Consider the following 22678-nt stretch of genomic DNA (forward strand, 5'->3'; position numbering starts at 1 on the left):
CATCCAGGTACCTGAGAGAGAGAAATATGGATGATGTAAAAGAGGAAAGAGGAAGAAAATGAGAACGGAGCAAATGAAGTTATTTAACCATGTGGGAAATTCCTCATCTCCAGTAGTGTGAGCAGTCATTACTGCTCGAGCCATAATAAACACTGCAGTTTAATATCCCCACAGGCATCCTTAACATACACACACACACAGAAAATCACATGCCCGAATTACTAACACCAGAAAAATGCTTGCTGTTATTTTTCTTTTATTTATTTATCTCCTGTGAGAATATGCTTCTTCCAGTATTAAAAAGGACTTAATTACTATGCTGGATAAATACAGTATATTAATGTCACACACTGAAAGGTATAGTAATAGTGTGTGTGCGTCATAGTATGTGTACCTGTGTTTCATCCTGTGTTGTTTTTCCATAGAAATTCTTTACAGTCAAAGCTCCACTACGAGTTAAACTATATATATATATATGTGTATATATATATATGTATACAGATACATATATATATGTACGTATATGTATTTGTACATATCATGTATATGTATGTATATACATATATACACACACATGCATATATATATACATGTGTATATACATATATACACACGCATATACATATATACACATTTACTCAAATTCAAAGGATATTATGTCTATTTTATATTAGGCTGTAAAAAAAACTGTCACAATGACCTTGGATGCTTTAATGCTGGCAATGTTCCTCCAAATTTCAAGTGGAAAAAAAAAGAGTAAAAATGTGTTAAACTTACAGTTCGGTGGTTTCTTTGGGCAGTCCCTTTGGCAGCGTGGTGAGGCCCTTGTTGCTGCAGCGCACCACTGTGTCCAAACACGAGCACTCCGCAGGGCACCGCAGCACTGGAGAACAGCTGTTCTCATCATTACCTGCTTAGGAGAAATGAGCAGGAATACATGGGGAGTGATGATGAGAATGATGAAAGACGGGGAAAAGCTGTTGCCACGGAGTCATGTGTGCGAAACTGTGAGTGTAGCGTAATGTCTCACCATCTTCACAGGCAAAGTCCTGCACAGCTACGTCCTGGATGGGGATCTCTTTCAGGAAGTACGGATTCTGGCAGCGAGGGTTACCCGTGACGATGCGTTTACGCCTCAGCCAGTCCCCGAGCCAAGCCAGGTGACAGTTGCAGTTGAAGGGGTTGGCCAGGAGGTTTCTGGAGAACAAAAGACCAAACGAGGTCGGAAGACTTCCCGAGATCCATTTGTGTATCTTGAGTGTGTGATATTATTTGTTTGTACTCACAGTGTGGACAGAGAGTGCAGCGTGTCAAAAGCCCCCGGGTTCATGGAGGTGATCTGGTTGTCGTAGAGCGACAGGAGACGAACCGAGCTCAAGCCCACAAAGCTGCTGTTGCTCACACAGCTGATGCGGTTGCTCCTCAGCATACTACACACACAGAGAAAACATGTAGTACACATAAAATTGCACATGAAATTAGTGTAGGGCTGCAACTAATGATTATTTTCTTGATTAATCGATTAGTTTGTGTGTGTGTACTTACAGCGTGCGGAGGCCGCTCAGTCCCTTCAGCATGCGGTGGTGCACATTCTCCAGTCTGTTGGAGGTCAGAATCAACTCGTTGACCCCTGTGGCTCCTTCAAATGTTCCCTCCTCGATGTCAGTGATGCGGTTGTTGCTCAGGTTACTGAAACAACCAGGAAGCAGGGAGCAAAAATGAAAAGAGTGACAAAAAGGGAACAATATGAGGACGTAAAAGAACCGCACGTGGTCACATGTACTGTTATAGTACGTGTGATGCTTTCCAACATGTCTGACTCACATCTTCCTCAGCTGAGGCAGCTTTTTGAAGATGCCGGTGGCCTCGAGCACAGTGAACTCATTGTTGTTGAGACGCCTGAGAACAAGGAGAAGAAGAAGAAGAAGAGGTGGTGGTTGGAGAACAATTGACGAAACGGAGAACAGAAGAGGAGTTGATAAAAGGTCACGGCACAGTTTTGCTTTGTGTGCGATGAATCCGGCGTGACTCACAGTTCTGCGGTGTATTGAGGAATGTGATCAGGAATTTTGGTGAGTTTCTGGTTGGAGCAGTCGACCGTCGTGCCCTCGCAGCGGCACTTCTCGGGACAGGCCAAGTCGGCGAAGCAGTCTCCTCCCAGCTTGCTGCGGTAATCCTCGGTACCTGGTGCCACAATCACAAATCGCACAAAGCACTCAGTGAGTAGAGAGGAATCTTAGCGTTCGCTGCTGGTGTACGGGTTCCACGGCCAAAGTTAAGGTCATGAACGCTGGTCGGGGGGGGGGGGATTTCTGAGACGCTGCAGATCGGGAATTGTGAAAATGAACCAAAGATGTTCAGAAAAAAACATTCTTGATTATGATCACAGGCCGCATTACTCACAACAAGCATGAGGAGCCAAAGCCTACAAGACATAAAAATCTGTCAGGAACGCCGAGACATATGGCGCACACACACACACACGCACGCACACACACACAAGAACAAACACTGGAGTGTCTCTGTCCTTTCAGTGTGCAAAGAAGAACTGTTAGTTAAAAAAAAAAAACACAGAACAAACATCAAAAAATTTGATGGCAGACACATACGTCATCAATCTACGGAAGAGGATTAGGGCCACACAGGAAATAAATATTGAGTTCTGACTTTAAAAATCAGAATTCTGACTTTTTCTGACTTTAAACTCAGAATTCTGACTTTAAAACACAGAATTCTGATTTTATTCTGATAATTCTGACTTTAAAACACGGAATTCTGATTTTATTCTCAGAATTCTGATTTTGTTCTCAGAATTCTGACTTTATTCTCAGAAACTAAACAGACTTTATTCTGAGTTTAATAGAATTCTTTGTTTTGAAGTCATAATTCTGAAAAATAAGGTCAGAATGATGTGTTTTAAGGTCAGAATTATGACTTTAATGACTTTATGACTTTAAAGTCATAATTCTGTTTTAAAGTAACAATTCTGAGAATAAATTCAGAATTCTGAGGTTTAAAGTCATAACTCTGTGTTTTAAAGTTACAATTCTGAGAATAAAGTCGGAATTCTGAGTTTAAAGCCAGAACTCAAATATTTTTTCCCTGTGTGGCCCTAATCCTCTTCCGTATCTATGAAACTCAACTCTCTCCCACACACACACACAGACACACACACAGATAGGTTGCAGGACATGACAGGAGACTGCTGTCTCTTGCATCTCGGCCATGCTGTAGGGTTTGGCAGGGCCGTTCCATGGTGCTTGACAGAACCATGTTCCACTATCGGAACCTGGCAGCCACATGGTTAGATCAAGCACAAAGGAACAACCTGCTGACTGACTGCTCCTCCGCTGGAACACAGGGTTGGGGAAAGATAGAGGGAGGGAGGGAGGGAGGGAGGGAGGGGGGGGGGGCGATTAGATGGAGTAAAAAGGAAGTAGCATGGGAAGATGCTGGGAGGAAAGCAGGAGGGAAACAGAGGTGGTTTGGTTAAAAAAAAATTTCTACTGGAGTGGAAAGAAGAGGATGAGAAGAGGATAAGCTCAAACAGGGGCCATGAAGAGAGCGTTAATATGAACAGGACACAGCAGGGAGGAAGGGAGGGAGGCAACAGGAGAGACTGGAACATCTAAAGGCATCTAAAGTCACATACATGTCACAGGAGAGCATGAGCAGTGGGAGGAGAGTTACAGCAGCAGCAGCAGCACTGAAGGCAAGAGAAGCACTGACTTCTACAAACACACACACACACATACGTACGTGCACTCACACACACACAAATTCAGAGATACACGCATCATCATGAAGTGTACACTTCGTAAAATATCATCAACGGTGTTTGTAAACAAACGAGAGGAGTCACACGGGGGGGTTACACTGGAACTGTGGAAGAGGTCAAAGGTCAGAGGCCAACTCAGGGACGAGAGGTGGGATTTAGAGGATTGTGTGTGTTACTTACAGCCGACATGGTGGTGTACTCCTGAGTGTGTGAGAGAGGCAGTAGGAAAGAGAAGAAGGGATTTCACTGGTTTATGGTTACATGAGAGAAAACTGATGAAAACTGAGGGAAAAAAGCTGCAATATTTTTTTTTGTGTGTGCGTGTGTTTAGACCTCAGGCAGAAATTCATTTGAAAGGGTGATGGGACTTTTGATTTGGAGCTGGTAAAGCACGTGGGGGTAGCACATAATGACCGTGTCTGAGTGAAGAGCAAGTGATTTGAACGTGTGCTTAGTGAGACTGTGAAGTGACTAAAGAGCACCAAACAAAAAAGGTGGTTTTAAACCCTTACATATGCATTATTATTAGTAATAATGTGATATATGAGTGGGGCTGGGGGGGGGGGGGGTTGATATAGCCAAAAATCAGTTGATATTGGTAATTATCACAACAAAATATCAGATAATTAAAGTTAATATAAATTAAAAATCAACAGAAAACAACAAACAATCTGCAAAAGGAATAAATAATATATTGCTATACAGATTTTAGCAATGTATATTATATTTATATATAGAATAAATTATTTCATCCCATACACTCTATTGTTATTGAAATGCTGATCTAACCTGTTTAAAGTTTAAAGCTGGATTTAACAAATTAAAATATGAGGCAGGATCAAAATAATATAATGACAAAATAAATGTAGGGAATTCAGACGTCTTCATCTGAGGCAAAACGCTGAGGTTGTACCGCAGAATAAAAATGTGTTTATTAAAGTTTTCATTTGCAAATGTTTTTAAATTATTCAGCTTTTCCCCATATGTGGTATCTGGGCTTTTGAAACCTCTCTGTCCCCCTGGTGAGTTTCAGAGTTAATGACTGCGCGCACACACACACACACACACAGTGTGCCGCTGTGGTAATGGCCTTTAGCCATGCTACTGATCTCATATGCACGTGTCATTTGCATATTTTACTGCACCCCTCTGAGTTTGGTAACTGCGTGACCTTTTTGATGTTTCCGTCGTGGGCGTAACGGACACGGACACTCGCGGACGCGCGGTCATGCGTTAGCTGTCATTAGCTGTGCTAAGACACGAGAAGAACTAGTATTAAAATGCGGTGTCGGCGATAGCTGCTGCACCAATTAACTCATATTCAAACTTGCATGTCCAGCATCCAGTTGAGGGAACCCCAGGCCCAACGAAACCATTTCATTAAGTCCAAAAGACAATAAAAATGATAAAAAATAAACAAAACTTCATGACAGTGGTCACTGAGGGTCCAGGTCGGTGTTTTTCAAGAGCAATCTGTAACAGCTGGAGGCCACACTGGCACAGACTCTAACTGCTATCATTTGCACTATTACTGTTGATTGCGTGTGATTATCTGTAACTGCGTGTTTTCTTTCATGGTTTGTGCCTGTGAATATTTGTCTGTCTCGCAACATGCAATATTATCGCTTATGGGGGATTGAAAGCATTTATGATAAGTTAATTGTTTTTTAGATTTATGAGATTAAACGTGGCAAATCTACGAGAAAATAAAGGTTGCAGATTTATGAGATTAAAAGTGGCAAATCTACAAGAAAAAAGTCACAGATTTATGAGATTAAAAGTGGCAAAGCTATGAGAAAAAGTTGCAGATTTATGAGAAAAAAAGTCCCTGCATAGAGGGCAGCGTCTGTGGTGTGTTGAGGTTGTTTGACAAAAACAAAACACTATTTTTCCTCATATATCTGCTTCTTTGTTCTCGTAGATTTGCTACTTTTAATCTCATAAATCTGCTACTTTTTCTCTAAATATTACCCCCCTCCCCTGGGTCCCTATGGGTCACTATCAATGTCAGTAGAAATTAACAGTTTCTCTCTTTCTGGCCCGTGATGAAACCACAGATGTAGGAAATACAATCCAACAAGACTCGAGCATTGAATCACTGCCACGGTTGATGTGAGGGAGGAAGAATAAGCAGGTGGTTTTATCTCAAATCAGCCGTGAGTGTCATCATCATCTGACTTGAGAGAGTGATATACAGTCTGTGTTTAATAATTAATATTATGTCCTATGAGAGGACGTTATAAAAATTTTAATTGGCCCACGAAAAGGAAACCGGTTCCCACCTCTGCTCTGGTGCTAAGGTTATGGTTACTATTAAAAACCCCAGTGCAAGGACAAGAGCGTGATTATGTGCTGCGCGGTCCAGACACGATGCATAATGATGTACGTGTTCATTAGATCATTATAAGACGTTCAGCATTCAAGTGGTGTGAGTCAAGACAAGTCACTGCAAGTGTCAAGAGTGTAGTGAACTCACACACACACACACATGCTCAGTGCACAATACCTGGAATGAAATACTGTTCTCTAGCTAATGGAGAGACAGAGAGATCAGACATGAAAAACAATCAATACAAGAACAAGGCAAGATGACATTATTGTGTGTGTGACAATAACTGGGAAATGCCAGAACATTTGAGGTCAGTGAAACGAGACTAAAGGAAAAGTCCCAACAGACACAGAATGAAAAGACAGGAGAGGACTGAAGCAAACAGGTTATATCTGCACGTGTATGAGCCGCTGTATGTGTGTATATGTCGGTGGACGCGTTCACGCGGTGTTTGTACCTGAGCAGCGGAACTTCTTGCTCTTGATCTGTCCGATGCGTTTGTTGGCGAGCCGCCGCGGGCTGGTGCAGCGGGCGCCGCTGGTTTCGATGGGATTGTCCTGCAGGTAGTCGGCCAGCCACTTCAGATGGCAGTCGCAGATGAACGGGTTCTGGGCTAAGTGACTGATCACGAACACACGGGACACAAAGAGACACATGAACTGTCAATCACGAGTGAAACTGTGCTGATAAGACAACATTTAAGCACTCACGTGTCGGCCATGTTATTTTGAAAACTACACTCACTTGTGACCATAGACTTTAGATAAGAATGGACGTAGTTTAGGAGACTTATTGGACAATACCAGCTGTCAATCACACTGGTGTCAACTCATATGTCATTTACAAAATCCACATCAAGTTTAAAATAAGACCTTAAACTTGCTCAGGAAAAAGTTGACTGAGAAGCTGATTTATTTTCCCTTAGACCTTCCATTCAAATGGTGTTCTTTTTGGAACCAGTGATGTCGCCCCCTCATGGCTAACTTGTACTTCCTTAAACCAGGAGATTACAACCATTTAATGTCTGTGGTCTATGCTTGTGACTCACGGCTTACTTTTGGCTCGCTCAGATCCATTTACACATCACTGATTTGAACCAATTATAGACCCTTTAAAGGCTAACTGGTGGCTAATTGTCAGCAAACAGAGACCACACACTAATACTTTGTGAATAGGTTAAGTCCAGGGTTACAAGGAGTTATGCTTCTCACTTTAGGTACAAAAAAAAAAAAAACACAATCAGAGTCACCATCACAAACTAGAAGCACTCGGAGAGGGCAGACCTCTGCCAAAGCAGCTCAGCCCCCACAAAATAGCGATTAAAATAGTGATAACGTGTACGGATCACGCCCAAAATGTCATCACTTGTCCCTGGTCTCATTGCGGACATTTCCTGAAAATGTCATCCAAATCCGTCTGCGACTTTTCCAGTTAAATATATAAGTTGGTCTTATATATTTGCAAATTTGTACGCAACGTTCACCATAGACCTTCATCACATGTATCGCATGTATTGTTATTTTAAAACTTAAAACTGACACGGAAACAATTATAATGCATGCTCATTATAGATATAGACGTGTATCTATGGACCACCTGTGCAGACTGTTTATTATGAACCAAAGCTATGTTTTGGATGGCTCCCTCCCATCGTCGTCGTAGCCATGGCGATGGAATAAATGCCTAAATGTAGCTGCGACTGCGTCAGGAGGACGGCTCGGTGTCGTCGTCGAGCGGCTCGACACAACGCAGGGCTGCTTCTCATTTCCAGTTTGAAACTGATAGTTGTCTTTGTTTGTTTTATCCATGACCGCTTCACAACCATAACCACATGTTTATTATTGTAACCATGGCGACCGGGGCGGGGGGGGGGGGGATGAAAAGAAGTTGAAAGGAAGTGCTTGTGACTGAAGCCGTTCCTTTAAACTTAGACCAAGTCCTCTGTTGTGCCTGAAACCCGACCAAACAGTGACTGTTTCATGAGGATTGTGTTTATGATTGTAATCACGTCAATCTGCAGCGGTGCAGCTATGATGACTCAGCATTTTACACAAAGTCAGTGTGTGTGTGTGTGTACATACAGTGTTTGTATGGCTCTCAGCGACGAGAAAGTTCCTTTGGCGATGGTCTGGAGCTTGTTGTCATACAGTGAGAGCAAATTGAGGTTGTGGAGGTCCTGAAATGCGTCCACACGCAGACATGCTATCTTATTAGCATTCAGTAACCTGGGGAGAGAGACACAGAGAGAGAGAGAGAGAGGATGAAGATCTTGTTATTGTTCTTGGACGAGTGTTTCAAATGTCAAAGGTCAGCGACGATGGCGTTTAACCACGTCTGCGCTCTGATTACAATGTTTTCGTGAAGCATTTTCAGGTAGAATATCAATGAGCTGAAGACGTGAATAACTTTAAAGCACCTCTGTGTGTGTGTGTGTGTGTGTGTGTGTGTGTGTGTGTGTGTGTGTGTGTGTGTGTGTGTGTGCTCTCACAATAGCTGCAGAGAAAAAAGTCCCTCAAACAATCCTTTGGAAATCTCAGTGATCTTGTTCCCGTATAAAACCCTGTGGAGAGAGAAAGCAACAAGAACAAACTGCATTAATGATGAATAAGACAAGATAGTATACAATATTAATATTATACTTATTACGCATATATTGTAATACAAGTTCCAATGAGGTATTGTTCATATTTGCTATAGTGGTACATGGAGTAAGAACAAGTTATTATATCGTCAAATATATTTAACGTGAATTAAAAAGCACCCTGTTGGAAAAATTGCAGTGATTCAGACTTTTCTTGAACGTCTGACAGCGGTAATGACACAGCGAAACGCAGAAATGTCCAAATCTGTGGCTGCAAAGCCATTTATCAGTGAGTTACATCTAAATAAACCACATTAGGCTGCAAAAAATATCCAGTAACACTAGTAAAAACCTACTTAGTCTCCACCGCTGCATGACTACATTTGATAGATGTGTAAAATGATAAAAGACCAAACCTGAGCTATTTATTTGGAGCGACTGCTCATTTTTTTTAAGGAAAGACTTCAGAGAAAACATAATCGAGGATAAGATAAGACACGATAGACTTTTCTTGGCCTTCAGGTTTCTTAAAAAACACAAACACAGCGATACCAACGCAAACGCCGGCTCAGAACACACTCAGGACATAAAATATAACTGGTAGTGAAGGCTTTTCATCTAAACGTCACGATGAAAAAATCCCCACATAAATCTGGCCGCAGCTGCAGAGTGTGAGGAATGCTGTGCGGCGTTATCGGGAGAAATGCTTTTTTTATAAATACATCAGATTATGGAGACAAACGGGGTCAAGCCTGGAGCTGGAGCTGCCACTGCTCTGACCCACAAACACCTTAAACACACCAACACACACACACACACACACACACAAGGTACGTGTTAGTTATCATTCATCTTTACGCTCCACGCCGAGTTGACTTGTGGATGTAGGCAGCCTAAAGACATGTGTTTTAGATTGCTTTTATTTCATTGTGCTGAGTGGCTTTCCCCCTCAGAGACCTGAGGTTTGGGGGAAACACACGATGTGGGGAGTGAACGCTTCATTTGTCTCACACACACACACACACACTAGCATCTGCAGTCCCCCCCTGCCACGACCACCACACACACACACACACACACACACACACACACACACACACACACACACACACACACACACACACACACACACACACACACACACACACACACACACACACACTAAAGTCATTTTGAGTGGACAATAAAAAAAAGTGCTTTTAGTACTAGTATTTTGTAAAAGCAGTAGTTCCAAAAAATCGTCCACTAAAACCTCCACTGATTGTGGTTTTCCATCCCATAACCCAGTGGGCCTCTGCAGCGCCGCTGTTGATGTAGGCCTGCAGCGGCTACGAGCCACACTTCCAATGAAGTACACGCTGCTGCCTGCAGAGGCAGCGCTGAGAGCTAAAAATGTTAGCTTCGCTGAAAACATGAAGGTCTAAAAATGGACGTCCAAATGCGTCCTCACACACACACACACATGCACAGAGACACGGGGCAGGAGGTTGATGGCTCATTTACATCCTTTCAAACCAAACAGTGACACACAGTGCAGCTTAATGTGAAGGCCATACTGTATATGTGGTGTGTCAGCATGAATGTGTGTGTGTGTGTGTGTGTGTGTCCCATTCTCTCTGTGGTGAATGTGTAATGAGGTGGCAAAAGCCTCCATTCAGCAATTCAGCATTTTATGAATTATTGACTTTGGAGAGACGGGGGACCTTAATATAACTCTTTCGTGAAATAACTCGACGTGCCTCTGCTGCACCGCTCGCCATCTTTCCCGCTCACAAAGCTTCACGTGCAAAGCAGACGAGGAGGAAGACACCAATAGTGCCTCAGTTAAAAATTCAAGTCTTCCCTTGAGCTCGAATGCTTGTTACTTCTAGTTTTTTCTGTTAAAGCTCAGAGGTTAAAGGATGGAAATATCTGTGGATGTAGATGATGACTCAGAATTCTGACTTTATTCTCAGAATCCCGACTTTATTCTCAGTATCCCAACTTTATTCTCAAAATTCAGACTTTAAAACTCAGAAATCTGACTTCAAACTCAGAATTCTGACTTTATTGAATTCTGAATTCAAAACTCAGAATACAGACTATTGAATTCTGACTTTAAACCCAGAATTTGGACTTTATTCTCTGAACTATTATTATTATTATTATTATTATTCAGACTTAATTCTCAGAATTCAGACTTAATTCTCAGAATTCAGACTTAATTCTCAGAATTCTGACTTTATGAGATACCTCACCGATATTGTCTTGGGTTTTTTGTTTTTTCTTGCTGTTTCAGTAGTTGATGTTTTATTTGAAATAAGTTATAAAAAGCAAAATCATTATTTCGAATCTTGTCAATGTCTTGACTATATTTTCTATTCATTTTTCAACTCTTTTGATGAATAAACGTGTGACTTTTAATGGAAAACACGAACAAATTGTAGAGGTGACCCCAAACTTTTTGAACAGTAAACTACTTCCTGAATGCAAAGATACTTGTATAACACAGTACTCACAGAGAGTTGAGGGAGCGCAGACCTTGAAAAGCGTCCGAAGCCAGCTCCGAAATCTGGTTGTTGCTCAAGTCTCTGTGAAGAACAAAGCAAAAAAAAAAGGAAGGAAAAAAGAAAGCAAAGAGAAAGAAGCAAGAGAGGGAGAGAAAACACAGAAAGTGTGACCCAAACAGACAGGAACAGACAGCGTTATTGTTGTGGACAGCGTTGGCAGGCAGCACAATACACGTGTCCCTTCATCTACTCACATCCTGCGTAGCTTCTTATAAGGAGAAAAGGCCCCAGCTGGGATCACCTTGATGGCGTTCTGCTCCAGTCGGCTGGAACAAACACACACACACACACACAGAGCATTGACAAGAGGCATTAACATTACTCCGTATCACCAGCAGCTATCTCTGCTGTATCGCTGACTGCTGCTCATTCCCCCGGGGTCTCTGGGTCTCTATAAGGGGGGAACATTTGCAGATAAGGGGCCTTTGATGACCGCTGCCAAAACCTGTCACATTTCTCTGATCTTTTGCCCTCTTTTCACATGTGTAGAGTCAGACGCACACACACACGCACACACAGATTAACTCTCTGGGCACTGTTCCATTAAATGCCAGTCGGACTCTGTGTCAGTCAGACCCAAACAAATCAAGGGTAAGGGGCAGAAAGAGAGAGTCAGAGACACAGAAGGAGAGGGGAGACACAGACCCAAACAACTGTTGTCTAAACATTTCACATGTGCAGTCACTGTGACAAAGAAAGGCGGTGGAAACACGATTTGCAAACCAACCACTTGATTGTGAAACATTTCCCTAAGATGAGATTTCTTCTTCTCCTCCGCTCCACTGGCTCGATCTACTCGGTCAGGTTTAAACTAAACAGAGATTTAAAACTTAAGCCAAATGATGCAAAATAATATGTCAGTGGCTACCAAGTGTTTTAAAATCCAATCATACACAGTTACAGAGTTGTTTTCTAATTTTAATGAGTCGAGGAAACCACTAAACCTTGAGAAACTAAGGAAGACAACTATGGTAGAACAGGAAAAAAATATTTGAGTTCTGACGTTACACTCAGAATTCTGACTTTACTCTCAGAATTCTGACTTTAAACTCAGAATTCTGACTTTAAAACTCAGAATTCTGACTTTAAAACTCAGAATTCTGACTTTAAACTCACCATAGTGACTTTAAAATGCAGAATTCTGATTTTCTGAATTTAAAACTCAGAATTTCTGACTTTAAACTCAACATTTCTGACTTTAAAGCTCCTTAAAACTCAGAATTCTGACTTTAAACTCAGAATTTCTGATTTCATTCTTAACATTCTGACTTTTAAACTCAGAATTTATGACTTTAAAATCAGAACAAAATTTTTTTTCCTGTGTTGCCCTCTTCCGTAAAAAAAGAACATTTTGCAATTGCAAATAATATTTTATACTAGACATATTATTGAAGTCCTTGTTCATATGTAACTTATGTCTGAATGAAGTTCAAGTCTTCACTTTGAGGTTTATATCTCTGGTAGTACTTTGTCATCTTAAGTGTTCCGGGCTCTTCTTCGCCTTTTCTTCTCTTTAAATACAGATATGATCCCTTCTTGTCCTTCAGATTAATCTCTTGAATCTTCCTCCCTCATCCCTTCATTATTTTCTTAAGTAGGGAAAGAACTGCATGACCAAGCTTTCTCATTTCACAGACGTGTGGTTTTTATTCTGCTGCACAAAAAGAGAGGATAAGTGAAAAAAGAGAAGAGGGGGAAAAGAAAGACACGGCACAGAGAGATGCACACAGCAGTGTGGCTGCACAGAGTGTGCATACGAGTGTTGTTGTGCATGTAGAGTAACACGTGTGTGTGTGCTTACATCTCAGTGATGGTTTCAGGCAGGTTGGTGGGTATTTCCGTCAGTCCTTTCCCTCTGCAGTCCACAATGTTGTTGCTGCAGGTGCACGACTCTGGGCACTGTAAGACACTGCAGGAGGAGAACGACGACGACTGGTAACCTGCACGGAGACATAAGGGCTGATATTATTATACTGTGAATGATGTCAATCCCACAGGCGGAGGACATTAAAGCTGATAGAATCCAAAACTACGGAAGAGGATTAGGGCCACACGGGAAAAACATATTTGTGTTATGACTATAAATTCTCAGAATTCTGACAAAATTCTCTGAATTCTGACTAAAACTCAGAATTCAGACTTTATTCTCAGGATTCTGAATTTATTGAATTCTGACTTCAAAACTCAGAATTCAGACTTTATTGAATTCTGACTTCAAACTCAGAATTCTGACTTTATTCTCAGAATTCTGACTTTAAAACTGAGAATTCTGACTAAACTCAGAATTCCGACTTTATTCTCAGAATTCTGACTTTTAACTCAGAATTCTGACTTTATTCTAAGAATTCTGACTTTAAACTCAGAATTGGACTTTATGAGATACCTCATCTTAATGTGATATCATCTTGTGTTGTTGTGTTTTTTGCTGTCTGCAGTCGTCGATGTTTTATTTAAAATAAGTTATAAAAACAGCATGAGGAAGAAGCAAAGTCAAGCAGAGGAAGATGATTTACTTGCCTTCGTTCTCATCTTGAAAAGCATGAGCAAAAAGACGGCAAGAAGAAGAAGAAGCAAACAAACAAAGTGAAGCACACATACACTAAAAATACGTTTGCCACAATTTAAAAAAGCAGGACGCAAACACACAGCACACATATACAAACACACACGCGCCTTTGACTTCTCAACCTACCTGTGCACACAAACTCTTTCTTCTGCACCTCGGCCACGTTGTGCCCCCTCAAATGTGGTGGCGCCATGCACTGAGTGTAAAGTCCCAGACGGGGGCGCTGTCGCAGCCACTCTGACAGCCAGGCCACGTGACAATCACACTGCAGGTTGTTGGAGTGCAGGCGACTGTGGGAGAAGAAGAAGAAGAAGCAGGTGGATGAAGAGAGATGCGAGTATGACGTGATTGTAGAAAAGAGGGCATTTGATAATTGGGTAAATTAGACCAACAGCAGGGGAGAGAGAGCAGAGTACAGGTCAGTCAATCAATTCTACAAATAGGTAGGGATGAGAGGAGTCCTCTCCCTCGGGGAAAGGTAATATGAAGCACATACTCTCTGTGTAGTGTGCACTTACAAGGTCCTGAGCTTTGGCATGTGGTTGAAACTGGCCACAGACAGTCGACTGATGTTGTTGTTGTTCAGCGTCCTGAGAGAGAGAGAGAGAGAGAGATAGAACTGAGTGATCTTTTAGGAAATCGCAGGATCGTTGCACTTCAGCCTTGTTTATAACTCCAGGAAAGATCAATGAAGAGCCTAATAAATGTTGAACAACGATGACTTTTACTCAAACGACTGCAATGCAGAAGAGGACAGAGGACGTCGGGAGGAGGAGGAGATGATGAAGTGCGTGTGCGACCGCGACCGTGTTCTCTGGACAACAGATGCTACCAAAGCTGCTCAGTCACAGATGTTACGGTCCACATCACCACGTCATTTATGTTTCTGTGGAGGTGCACTGCCGCGCTTCGGTGTAGGTTACAATGCAGCGCTGTAGCAAGGGCATGAATTCGGCACAGATGTTAAAAACTGGACGATGAAAGTGGATTCCTGATCCAGTATCTGCGCAATCAGCGTCACAACTACTCAAAAACGCTGCTCGGGATAAATCCTTCTTTAAAACAGCTTTTGTTTTTCTCAACAGTGCATATTTTGTGCCAGTGTTTCTGCCTTCACCTAACAAGAATGACCATTTTCTGAATTAACAGCAAAAACAATGTGTTTCCAACACATGCAAGTTTTATTTTTTTATTTATATTATTATGAGATTGGCACAGCACTCCCTCATGTGGAGGATAAAGTGGTAGAACGATGATTAATGTGTTGAGCCCGAGAATCCCTAGAATGTGTGTGTTCTGCTTTTTTTGTCCGTGCTGACAGCAGCAATTCAAATCAGGCATACATAATGAGTGGTGATCGAAATGTTAAATAACGGCTAATTGGTGTGACAGCTAGAAAATAGAGAAGAAAGTAGACTTAATTTAATGTTTCAGAGCAGCTGAAAAACGGCCCAGGTTCTGATATGACTTCCTGTTTTGAAAATTAACGCCAACCCAAAGACGTAGACGACGTAGAATATTGCAGCAAGACGCCACAACTGTAAATGATGCCTTATTTACAGTACTTTTGCAGACATTTAACTGGGCTGTTACTACACTTTACAACTGCCACTGACAGCCAATAAAACTCCACATTAAAATACAGTTTGAAATCACAGCAAGCTCACAATGAGACGTGGAAAAACTGAACAAAAAACATGACAAACGAGCTTCTCAGCGGACTAATGACTATAGCATCATCCATTAATTGTTATTTCTGAAAATATATGAAATAACCTTTTTTTTTTTCCCAAATGCTGCACAGGCAATGCAGTGTTTTTAAAGGTCAACAAGGATATTTGCTGCTTCACATCCCACTGCTGTTCTTTTATTCACTACTGTTAAAAAATAAACCTAAATAAACTGGTACTTACAGCACTTCCAGGTCACGTAACGCTCGGAAAGCTCCATCCTCTATGCAGCTGATGTGGTTGTAGTCCAACTGACTGCAAAACAGAGAAAAGTCAACAAAACAAACAAAGAAAAAGGAGCTAAAGATGCTCTATTTTACATCTTTTAAGTGAATTTCAGTGAGTTACAGATGAATATGCATCAACTCCACCGGCATAAGTCATCGACAACGTCAGCCTCACACTAGTTCCTCGTCTTTAGTTCCGTCTCCTGAGCTCTTTGTTCTTTTGCAGATGCATTTCTCGACGTATTTATCTATCGGCGAATCCCGCTCTCTCCAATCTGACGTCTCATTTGTATGCGCCGCTCTTTACCTCTTTCTCCCTCCCTCCCTCCCTCCCTCTACCTCTTTCTCAGAATTGCTTTGCTGAAACAATTTAATTAAGACATAAGGACAGTAAATCATGTGCTGTCACCCGCATGCTAATGTGACCGAGTGCATGCACGCGCACACGCACACACACACACACACACACACACACACACACACACACACACACACACACACACACACACACACACACCTTCTTGTTTTACTATATTCCCCCATCCTCAAACCCTAATACGGTGGCACCCACAATTACTAAAACAAACCTTTACGCACACACAAACTGCCTTGTCCTTTTACAATAATTGCAAGACATTTCAAAAATAAATAAAAAATAAATAACACAGGATGCAGCGAAATAGTTGAAAAAAATCCATATCTATAAAATTACTGCAGGGCAATTACCTGAGAAAATGACCGGCAATTATCTTTAATCATGGCCGTGCCTCAAAAACAGGGAGAAAGCAACAGAAATGCAGTGACATCCACACACACACACACACACACACCTACACACCTACACACACACACACACACACACACACACACACACACACACACACACACACACACACAGGCAGGCAGCTAACGAGCAGCGGTGCCAGTCAATACAGCAAACAGGAGGCACATGACATTTAACACAATGAAATATTGATGCACAGCCACACGGGGGGGTTTATGCACATTTGCAAACATGGAAAAGCAGGTGACGGACGTGCAAAACAAAACACACACAGGAAAACACAGGGCCACTCACAGGTTCTTGATCTCCACGGCTCCCCTGAAGGCTTTCCTTGGAACCCCTTGAATCTGGTTCTCACTCAGATCCCTGCACAGGTAGACAGATGTGGAGAGGAACAGGGAAAGAAAGATAAAGAGTTAAGACGAGTTGTCACAGAGCCACTTTCACCGTAGCACAAGCAATTGATGTAATCTTCATGATGCACTGGGGGGGGGGGGGGGGACCTGAGAGCCAGACAAGATCATCTTCAAAATTGAGTTCTTTGCAAACAGAGCACTTCTTCACCAAATATAATCAGCTGTCTCTATTCATCTCTGAGTGTTAACACACACACACACAAAAAAAACATTTCCCCCTCGACAAGTGTCTGCATATCCGGAGCCTGAAGGAATCCAATTTGTCGGCTTTGAGCATCTTAACCAAATCAGTAATACGAGGCTTTTTGAATGACGGAACAGCCTGTAGGGGGCAGTAGTAACCTCTGCTGAAGTCAGCCTCTCATAGCTCACACTCATCTCTCCATCACCCCCTCCTCTGTGCTTTTAAAGAGTAAGTGATGGGTGTGTGTGTGTGTGTGTGTGTGTGCGTGCGTGCGCACGCGCATCGGGTCTCTATGGAGATTAAGGTTCAGCCACTTTAACTAAACTGCACTTTGAAATGATAATAAATAAAAATAATGACAGTAAATCAACTGCAGTGACTCACGTGTAGACGTGTGTGTGTGTGTTGCATGTACATGTGTGAGTACAATACATAAATATAAACACAGGTGTCCAACATCGATCAAATCTGTTGCCAAGTGAAACTCACGCTGGCAATGGTTGATATAGCAACACACACACACACACAGAGTTATGAACATTAAATGAGGTGTGGGAATGTCTGCAGGATACAGAAGTATTACAAGATGTAAAACGCAGGTAGGAAATAAATCAGTGCCTCCTCAGAGAAACTAGCCTGAAAGTGGACGTGTATATATGTCCCCGTGTCGTCCAGTTTCCCAGACGGACTCTTTGACCTCTCAACACTGACCTTTCAGCTCTCGACCCCCCGACAACCGCGTCACCGTGACCTCAAACCAGGCCTAATCGGCTAAAGGCAAATGCCCAGCCGCATTCCTCACATTCCCCGTATAACGGCCGCTGTAGGTAACGTCCGTCACCTGCTGCATCGGAATCGTTTGTTTCCAAGAAAACTAGAGTGGCTTTATTCTTTTTCTTGAAGATGTTGATGTTTGATTTGGTGCAAAAAAAGCTGGAATTTGATCATTTTAATGCACCAAAAGTCAATTATCAAATCTGTGTTACATGCAAAACATTCCTCCAGTGTTCCCGCCTTCATCTGATTCATGAGCAATAAATGCAAAATAATAAATAACTTGTATACAGATTGGGGAATTAGCAGCGTGATAAGTTTAATATTTCACTTATATGACAATATGATTAAATAATCATGAAATATAGCCGTTTTTTAAACTTATAAACAGTTATATTTTAATTCAGAAACTTGTACTGAGGCGTTTACACGGTGAGTTTGTGCTGGAGATCAGTTTCTGTGATCCTGGCATAAGACTTACCAAACAGAGGCAGATCAAAAAATGGTTGACCTACACACACAACACAACACAACACAACACAACACAACACAACACAACACAAACACATATATGATTGTCCTTATGTGTGCACACACACAAACACACACACACACCGACACACACACACATACAGCGGCTGGTCTGAATCAAGGCGAGTGTATCCTGATACTGTTTTTACAGGACCAAGGGGGTTTGGAAAAAAGCTGTGCTCTTTTAACTGCTGGAACTCTGAAACCAAACAAATATCCTGAAAGTGCTCCTTAACCCTGCACACACACACACACACACACAAACACACACACACACACACACACAGGTTTGCACAGCTCGTCTTCTGAGGACACTGACTTTGACTTTCACTCATTTTACAGCCGGTTAACCCTAAACTTAACCATAACCAGATAACGTCTAACCATCACTTTAACCTAACCACAATCCACATATGTGCCCTAAACTTCACAAGATCCTCAGAAATTAGGTTCTGACTCAACAAGGTCAGCGTTTATACCCCAAACACACTAGAGCTGAAACAATTAATGAAGCTTTTTTCACGATTAAAACAAGATTTCTGATTGTTTTAGCTTCTTAAATGTGAATATTTTCTTCGTTTCTTTGCTCCACGTAACAGAGAAATCATAAAAACTGAATCATTTTGGTTTGTGGACAAAACAAGACATTGGAGAACATCGTCATTTCCGGGTTTGACAAACACTGATCGACTTTTTTAAGCATTTTCTGACATTTTATGGACCAAACGATTCATCGATTAATCCTGAAAATAATCGACCGTTTAATCGTTTGTGAAATAATCGTTAGTTGCCGCTCTAAAACACACACAAACTGATTCCACAAATCAGTAAACACTTGTGAATGTGCCGTGTGTGTGTATGTGTTTAAGCTGCACACAAACTGTCAACTAAACTCAACCCGGAGTGTGTTTACTCATACACTTAGCATGTTCACTGGGGAACATAACACACTCTGCTGGGGTGCAATTATAGTCACGCTGCTACAGTAAACACCATACAGGAGCAAGGTGTGTGCATGTGTGTGTGTGAGTGTCTAAGATATATAATATTATTTATCTTCTGTTGCAGTTGAGTTGATTAGAAATTGATTTTTGCCCCCCATACGCTGTGATCTACAACATGCAGAGGGGACACAATACAGGAGCGCACATGTGATTGACAGTTTGACTTCTTAACTCGGCTAAGACATTGACTTCTTAGGGGGATTTAGAAGTGGATTTTCCTCCTCAGTTCAGCACCAAGGCACCTGATTCAATTAATCTTAATCTAAATCATTAAGTGGGCTTCCACCACTGTTGGCCTCTCCTCTTTTCTTTTCTTCCCCCCCTTCAATCACTCCCTTTTCATCCTCCGCTCAGTCAGTGCTTACTTCCTCTTTGGCCAAATTGTCCCCGTCTTTGGACTTCCCTGAGATTTAACCCCTCACCTCTGCCCCGGTGCCTAAACCAGGAGGTTAGCTTCATTAAATGAGGCCCCTGCTGAGCTGTGTGTGTGTGTGAATGTGTGTGTGCACTTGTATTTTCTGCCTCTTTAGGACCTATTCTGGCATAAACAGTGAACTTCTGCAACCAGAACCTGAACCTGAGTCTCCATCTCTTTCTCAAACACACACACACAGGAAGAGAGCAACAAGAGAACATCATCGTCTTTGTCCTGCACTTGAAGAATTACAGGCGACGTGAGAGAAAGAGAAAGTGACTTTCACTATAAAAAATCACATATTCTACAGGTGCATATTTAAAAGTAGGTATAAATCAGGCTTCAACACATTGAGATTGGTTACTAATAATGGATGAGACGCATCATCATTTTGCTGTTTCACTGCAGATAGAATCCTTTCCTTATTTGACTAATTTTCTCCCCTTGGGTCACCCAGGATATGTGTGTGTGTGTGTGTGTGTGTGTGTGAGAGAGAGTCAGATCTCCAATGTTAAGAGCTTAGTGCTACATTTCTAAAGGGTCTTTTCAGAGCGAGAGGGGCTTTTGACGCCCCTGCGTGTCAAAGAAGACCTGGGCAATGAAAGAGCAGCACTTCATTCTCACTCATGCACCCCCCTCCTCTTCCTCTTCCTCTTCCTCTTCCTCCTACGCCCTTGCTCTTTCTCTCATATTGGAGACTGACACACAGTTTTCGGAACATATTTTGGGTAAGAACCACTGGCATGAGATGCACGCCAGGTCCAGCGTACTGCAGATACATGTACACTATCGTTCAAAAGTAAAAAAAAAAAAAGAAAAAGCACTTTTTTTTCAATGAATATAACATTAAATTGATCATTGTTAATGAGGTAAACGACTATTCTAGCTGCAAACGTGTTTTTTAATGGAATATGTACATAGGTGTATAGAGGCCCATTTCCAGTGTTCTAATGGTACATTGTGTTTGATAATGGCGTTAGAAGGCTATTGGGTGATTAGAAAACCCTTGTGCAATGATGTTAGTTGTCTTTTCTATTCACTTTGCAACTCTTTTGATGAATAAAAGTGTGACTTTTAATGGAAAACACACCAAAAAATTGTATAGGTGAGCCTAAACTTTTGAATGGTAGAGTATTATCTGTCAGTGTTTGTGTGTGGTCAGAGTAGTAAATCATGTTATTCTAATCTCTTTTAGAGATCATAATCCAATTAACGATAAAGAATCTGTGAATGGGAGGCAAAAAAAAGATAATGTAAGGAAGCGACAGAGAAAATGTGATACTTAATAGAGAAGCAACAAGGTTTCACTTTTTTTCCCTCGAGGCAAATAAAGGACAGGATGCTCAGGGGACAAAGACCGAGATGAAACTGCGATTGTGTGCCGTGAAGTGGACCCCCAAAGATCACACACACACACAGTGTGAGCAATTAGGAGGGAAAAGACTCCCAAAAGAAAAAGAAGCATAAGAGAGGGGGGGAGAAAGGAAACAATGACAATAGAGAGGATTACTGAACACACTGGGCCGGACAGGCACCTGGGAATTCTGAGGGTTGATTTCACGACAGTGGGTGCAGGACCTGATCAAAAAAAGTGCTCACATGTTCTTGCACACAGATTCCTCTGCTCGCTCAGCTTCCTTCTTCACTCTCTCTTCTAAACTAATATTGACTTGAATGCTCATGAATGACAAACCTGTAAAGCCTCCCTCTCTCATTGTCTGTCTCCCTCATTCACCATCATGCCTCGCATACTTTTAAATCCAGGTAAGAGGGCGGGTTGCTATGGCGACTGGACCTGTGTGTGGACACTGAGGGGACACTTGACTTTACAGAGTGAGTGTCCCCTGTTTATGTGTGTGGATTTATTATCTCTTTATAGGATATTTTGTGGCCTGAAATCTGTGCTGCTGCACAATAATTTCCCAGTTTGGGATCAATAAAGTACTATGTTGTCAGGACCAGAAGTCCTCATGGAGACCAAAACCTGGTCCTAGAGAGGCAAAACCTCCTATCTGAGTTATGTGTAGTGGTAAGATTTGAATTGTGGTTAGGTTAAGGTGATGGTAAGGCATTCATGGTTTGGGTTAGAGCTGATTAATCAGTTTGAAGCTTTTTTTTCGTCATTAAAACCAGATTTCGGATCGTTTTAGCTTCTTAAAGGTGCATTATGTAATAAATCTAAAGCAACTGGACATAAAATCCTCCTAATATGTCACAGAGACTCAGGAATAATGTTCATATAACAAACTGAACTCACCAACAACAACAGTACAGCCAAAATATTTGCATTAAAAAAACATTTTGCAGACTGCAAATCATGTTTACGTTTTGAAATCATGTTTTGGCATGTGGCGCCATCTACCGCCGTCTACCAGTCATTGCAGTCAGTAGAGTCTCAGCTGCCGAGCAACCACGGGTTGACAGTTACGTCGGCAAAGAAACCTGAAAGTATTTTGTCTCGGTATTTTGAATTTGAATGTAGTAACCGTTTTTGGCCACTTACATATGGCTCCTTTAAATGTGCATATGTTCTTAGTTTATTTGCTCCACATAACAAAGAAATCGTAACAAAACAAGACACTGGAGAACATTTTGTTTTTTAACATTTTCTGACATTTTATGGACCAATCGATTATGAACATAATCGTTAGTTGCAGCTGTAGTTTGGGTGAAAGCTTTATTTAGTTGGTCCAAATGAAGTCAGTGCAGTGACCTAAGAAGAGTATCTTTGTGTGTGTGTGTGTGTGTGTGTGTGTGTGTGTGTGTGTGTGTGCTCGGTTTACCGAAACTCTTGTGGTAGCAGCTATGTT

General features: G+C 41.7%; 1 protein-coding gene across 1 annotated transcript in view; it reads right to left on the reverse strand.

Moving 5' to 3' along the window:
• Positions 1 to 22678, reverse strand: part of slit2 (slit homolog 2) — a 77881-nt gene that overhangs the window by 11919 nt on the left and 43284 nt on the right. The window contains exons 6-22 of the mRNA XM_083909631.1: positions 16839 to 16910; positions 15717 to 15788; positions 14322 to 14393; positions 13930 to 14093; positions 13039 to 13177; positions 11432 to 11503; positions 11187 to 11258; positions 8596 to 8667; positions 8189 to 8332; positions 6565 to 6728; positions 6285 to 6308; positions 2034 to 2184; positions 1825 to 1899; positions 1546 to 1689; positions 1287 to 1430; positions 1031 to 1197; positions 778 to 910 (exon numbers count right to left, since the gene is read on the reverse strand). Coding sequence (XP_083765757.1) covers positions 778 to 910; positions 1031 to 1197; positions 1287 to 1430; positions 1546 to 1689; positions 1825 to 1899; positions 2034 to 2184; positions 6285 to 6308; positions 6565 to 6728; positions 8189 to 8332; positions 8596 to 8667; positions 11187 to 11258; positions 11432 to 11503; positions 13039 to 13177; positions 13930 to 14093; positions 14322 to 14393; positions 15717 to 15788; positions 16839 to 16910 — 1881 coding nt within the window. The remainder of the gene's footprint in view (positions 1 to 777; positions 911 to 1030; positions 1198 to 1286; positions 1431 to 1545; positions 1690 to 1824; positions 1900 to 2033; positions 2185 to 6284; positions 6309 to 6564; positions 6729 to 8188; positions 8333 to 8595; positions 8668 to 11186; positions 11259 to 11431; positions 11504 to 13038; positions 13178 to 13929; positions 14094 to 14321; positions 14394 to 15716; positions 15789 to 16838; positions 16911 to 22678) is intronic.

This window comes from Microchirus variegatus, assembly GCF_963457635.1.
Source record: "Microchirus variegatus genome assembly, chromosome: 23".
Lineage (NCBI taxonomy): Eukaryota > Metazoa > Chordata > Actinopteri > Pleuronectiformes > Soleidae > Microchirus > Microchirus variegatus.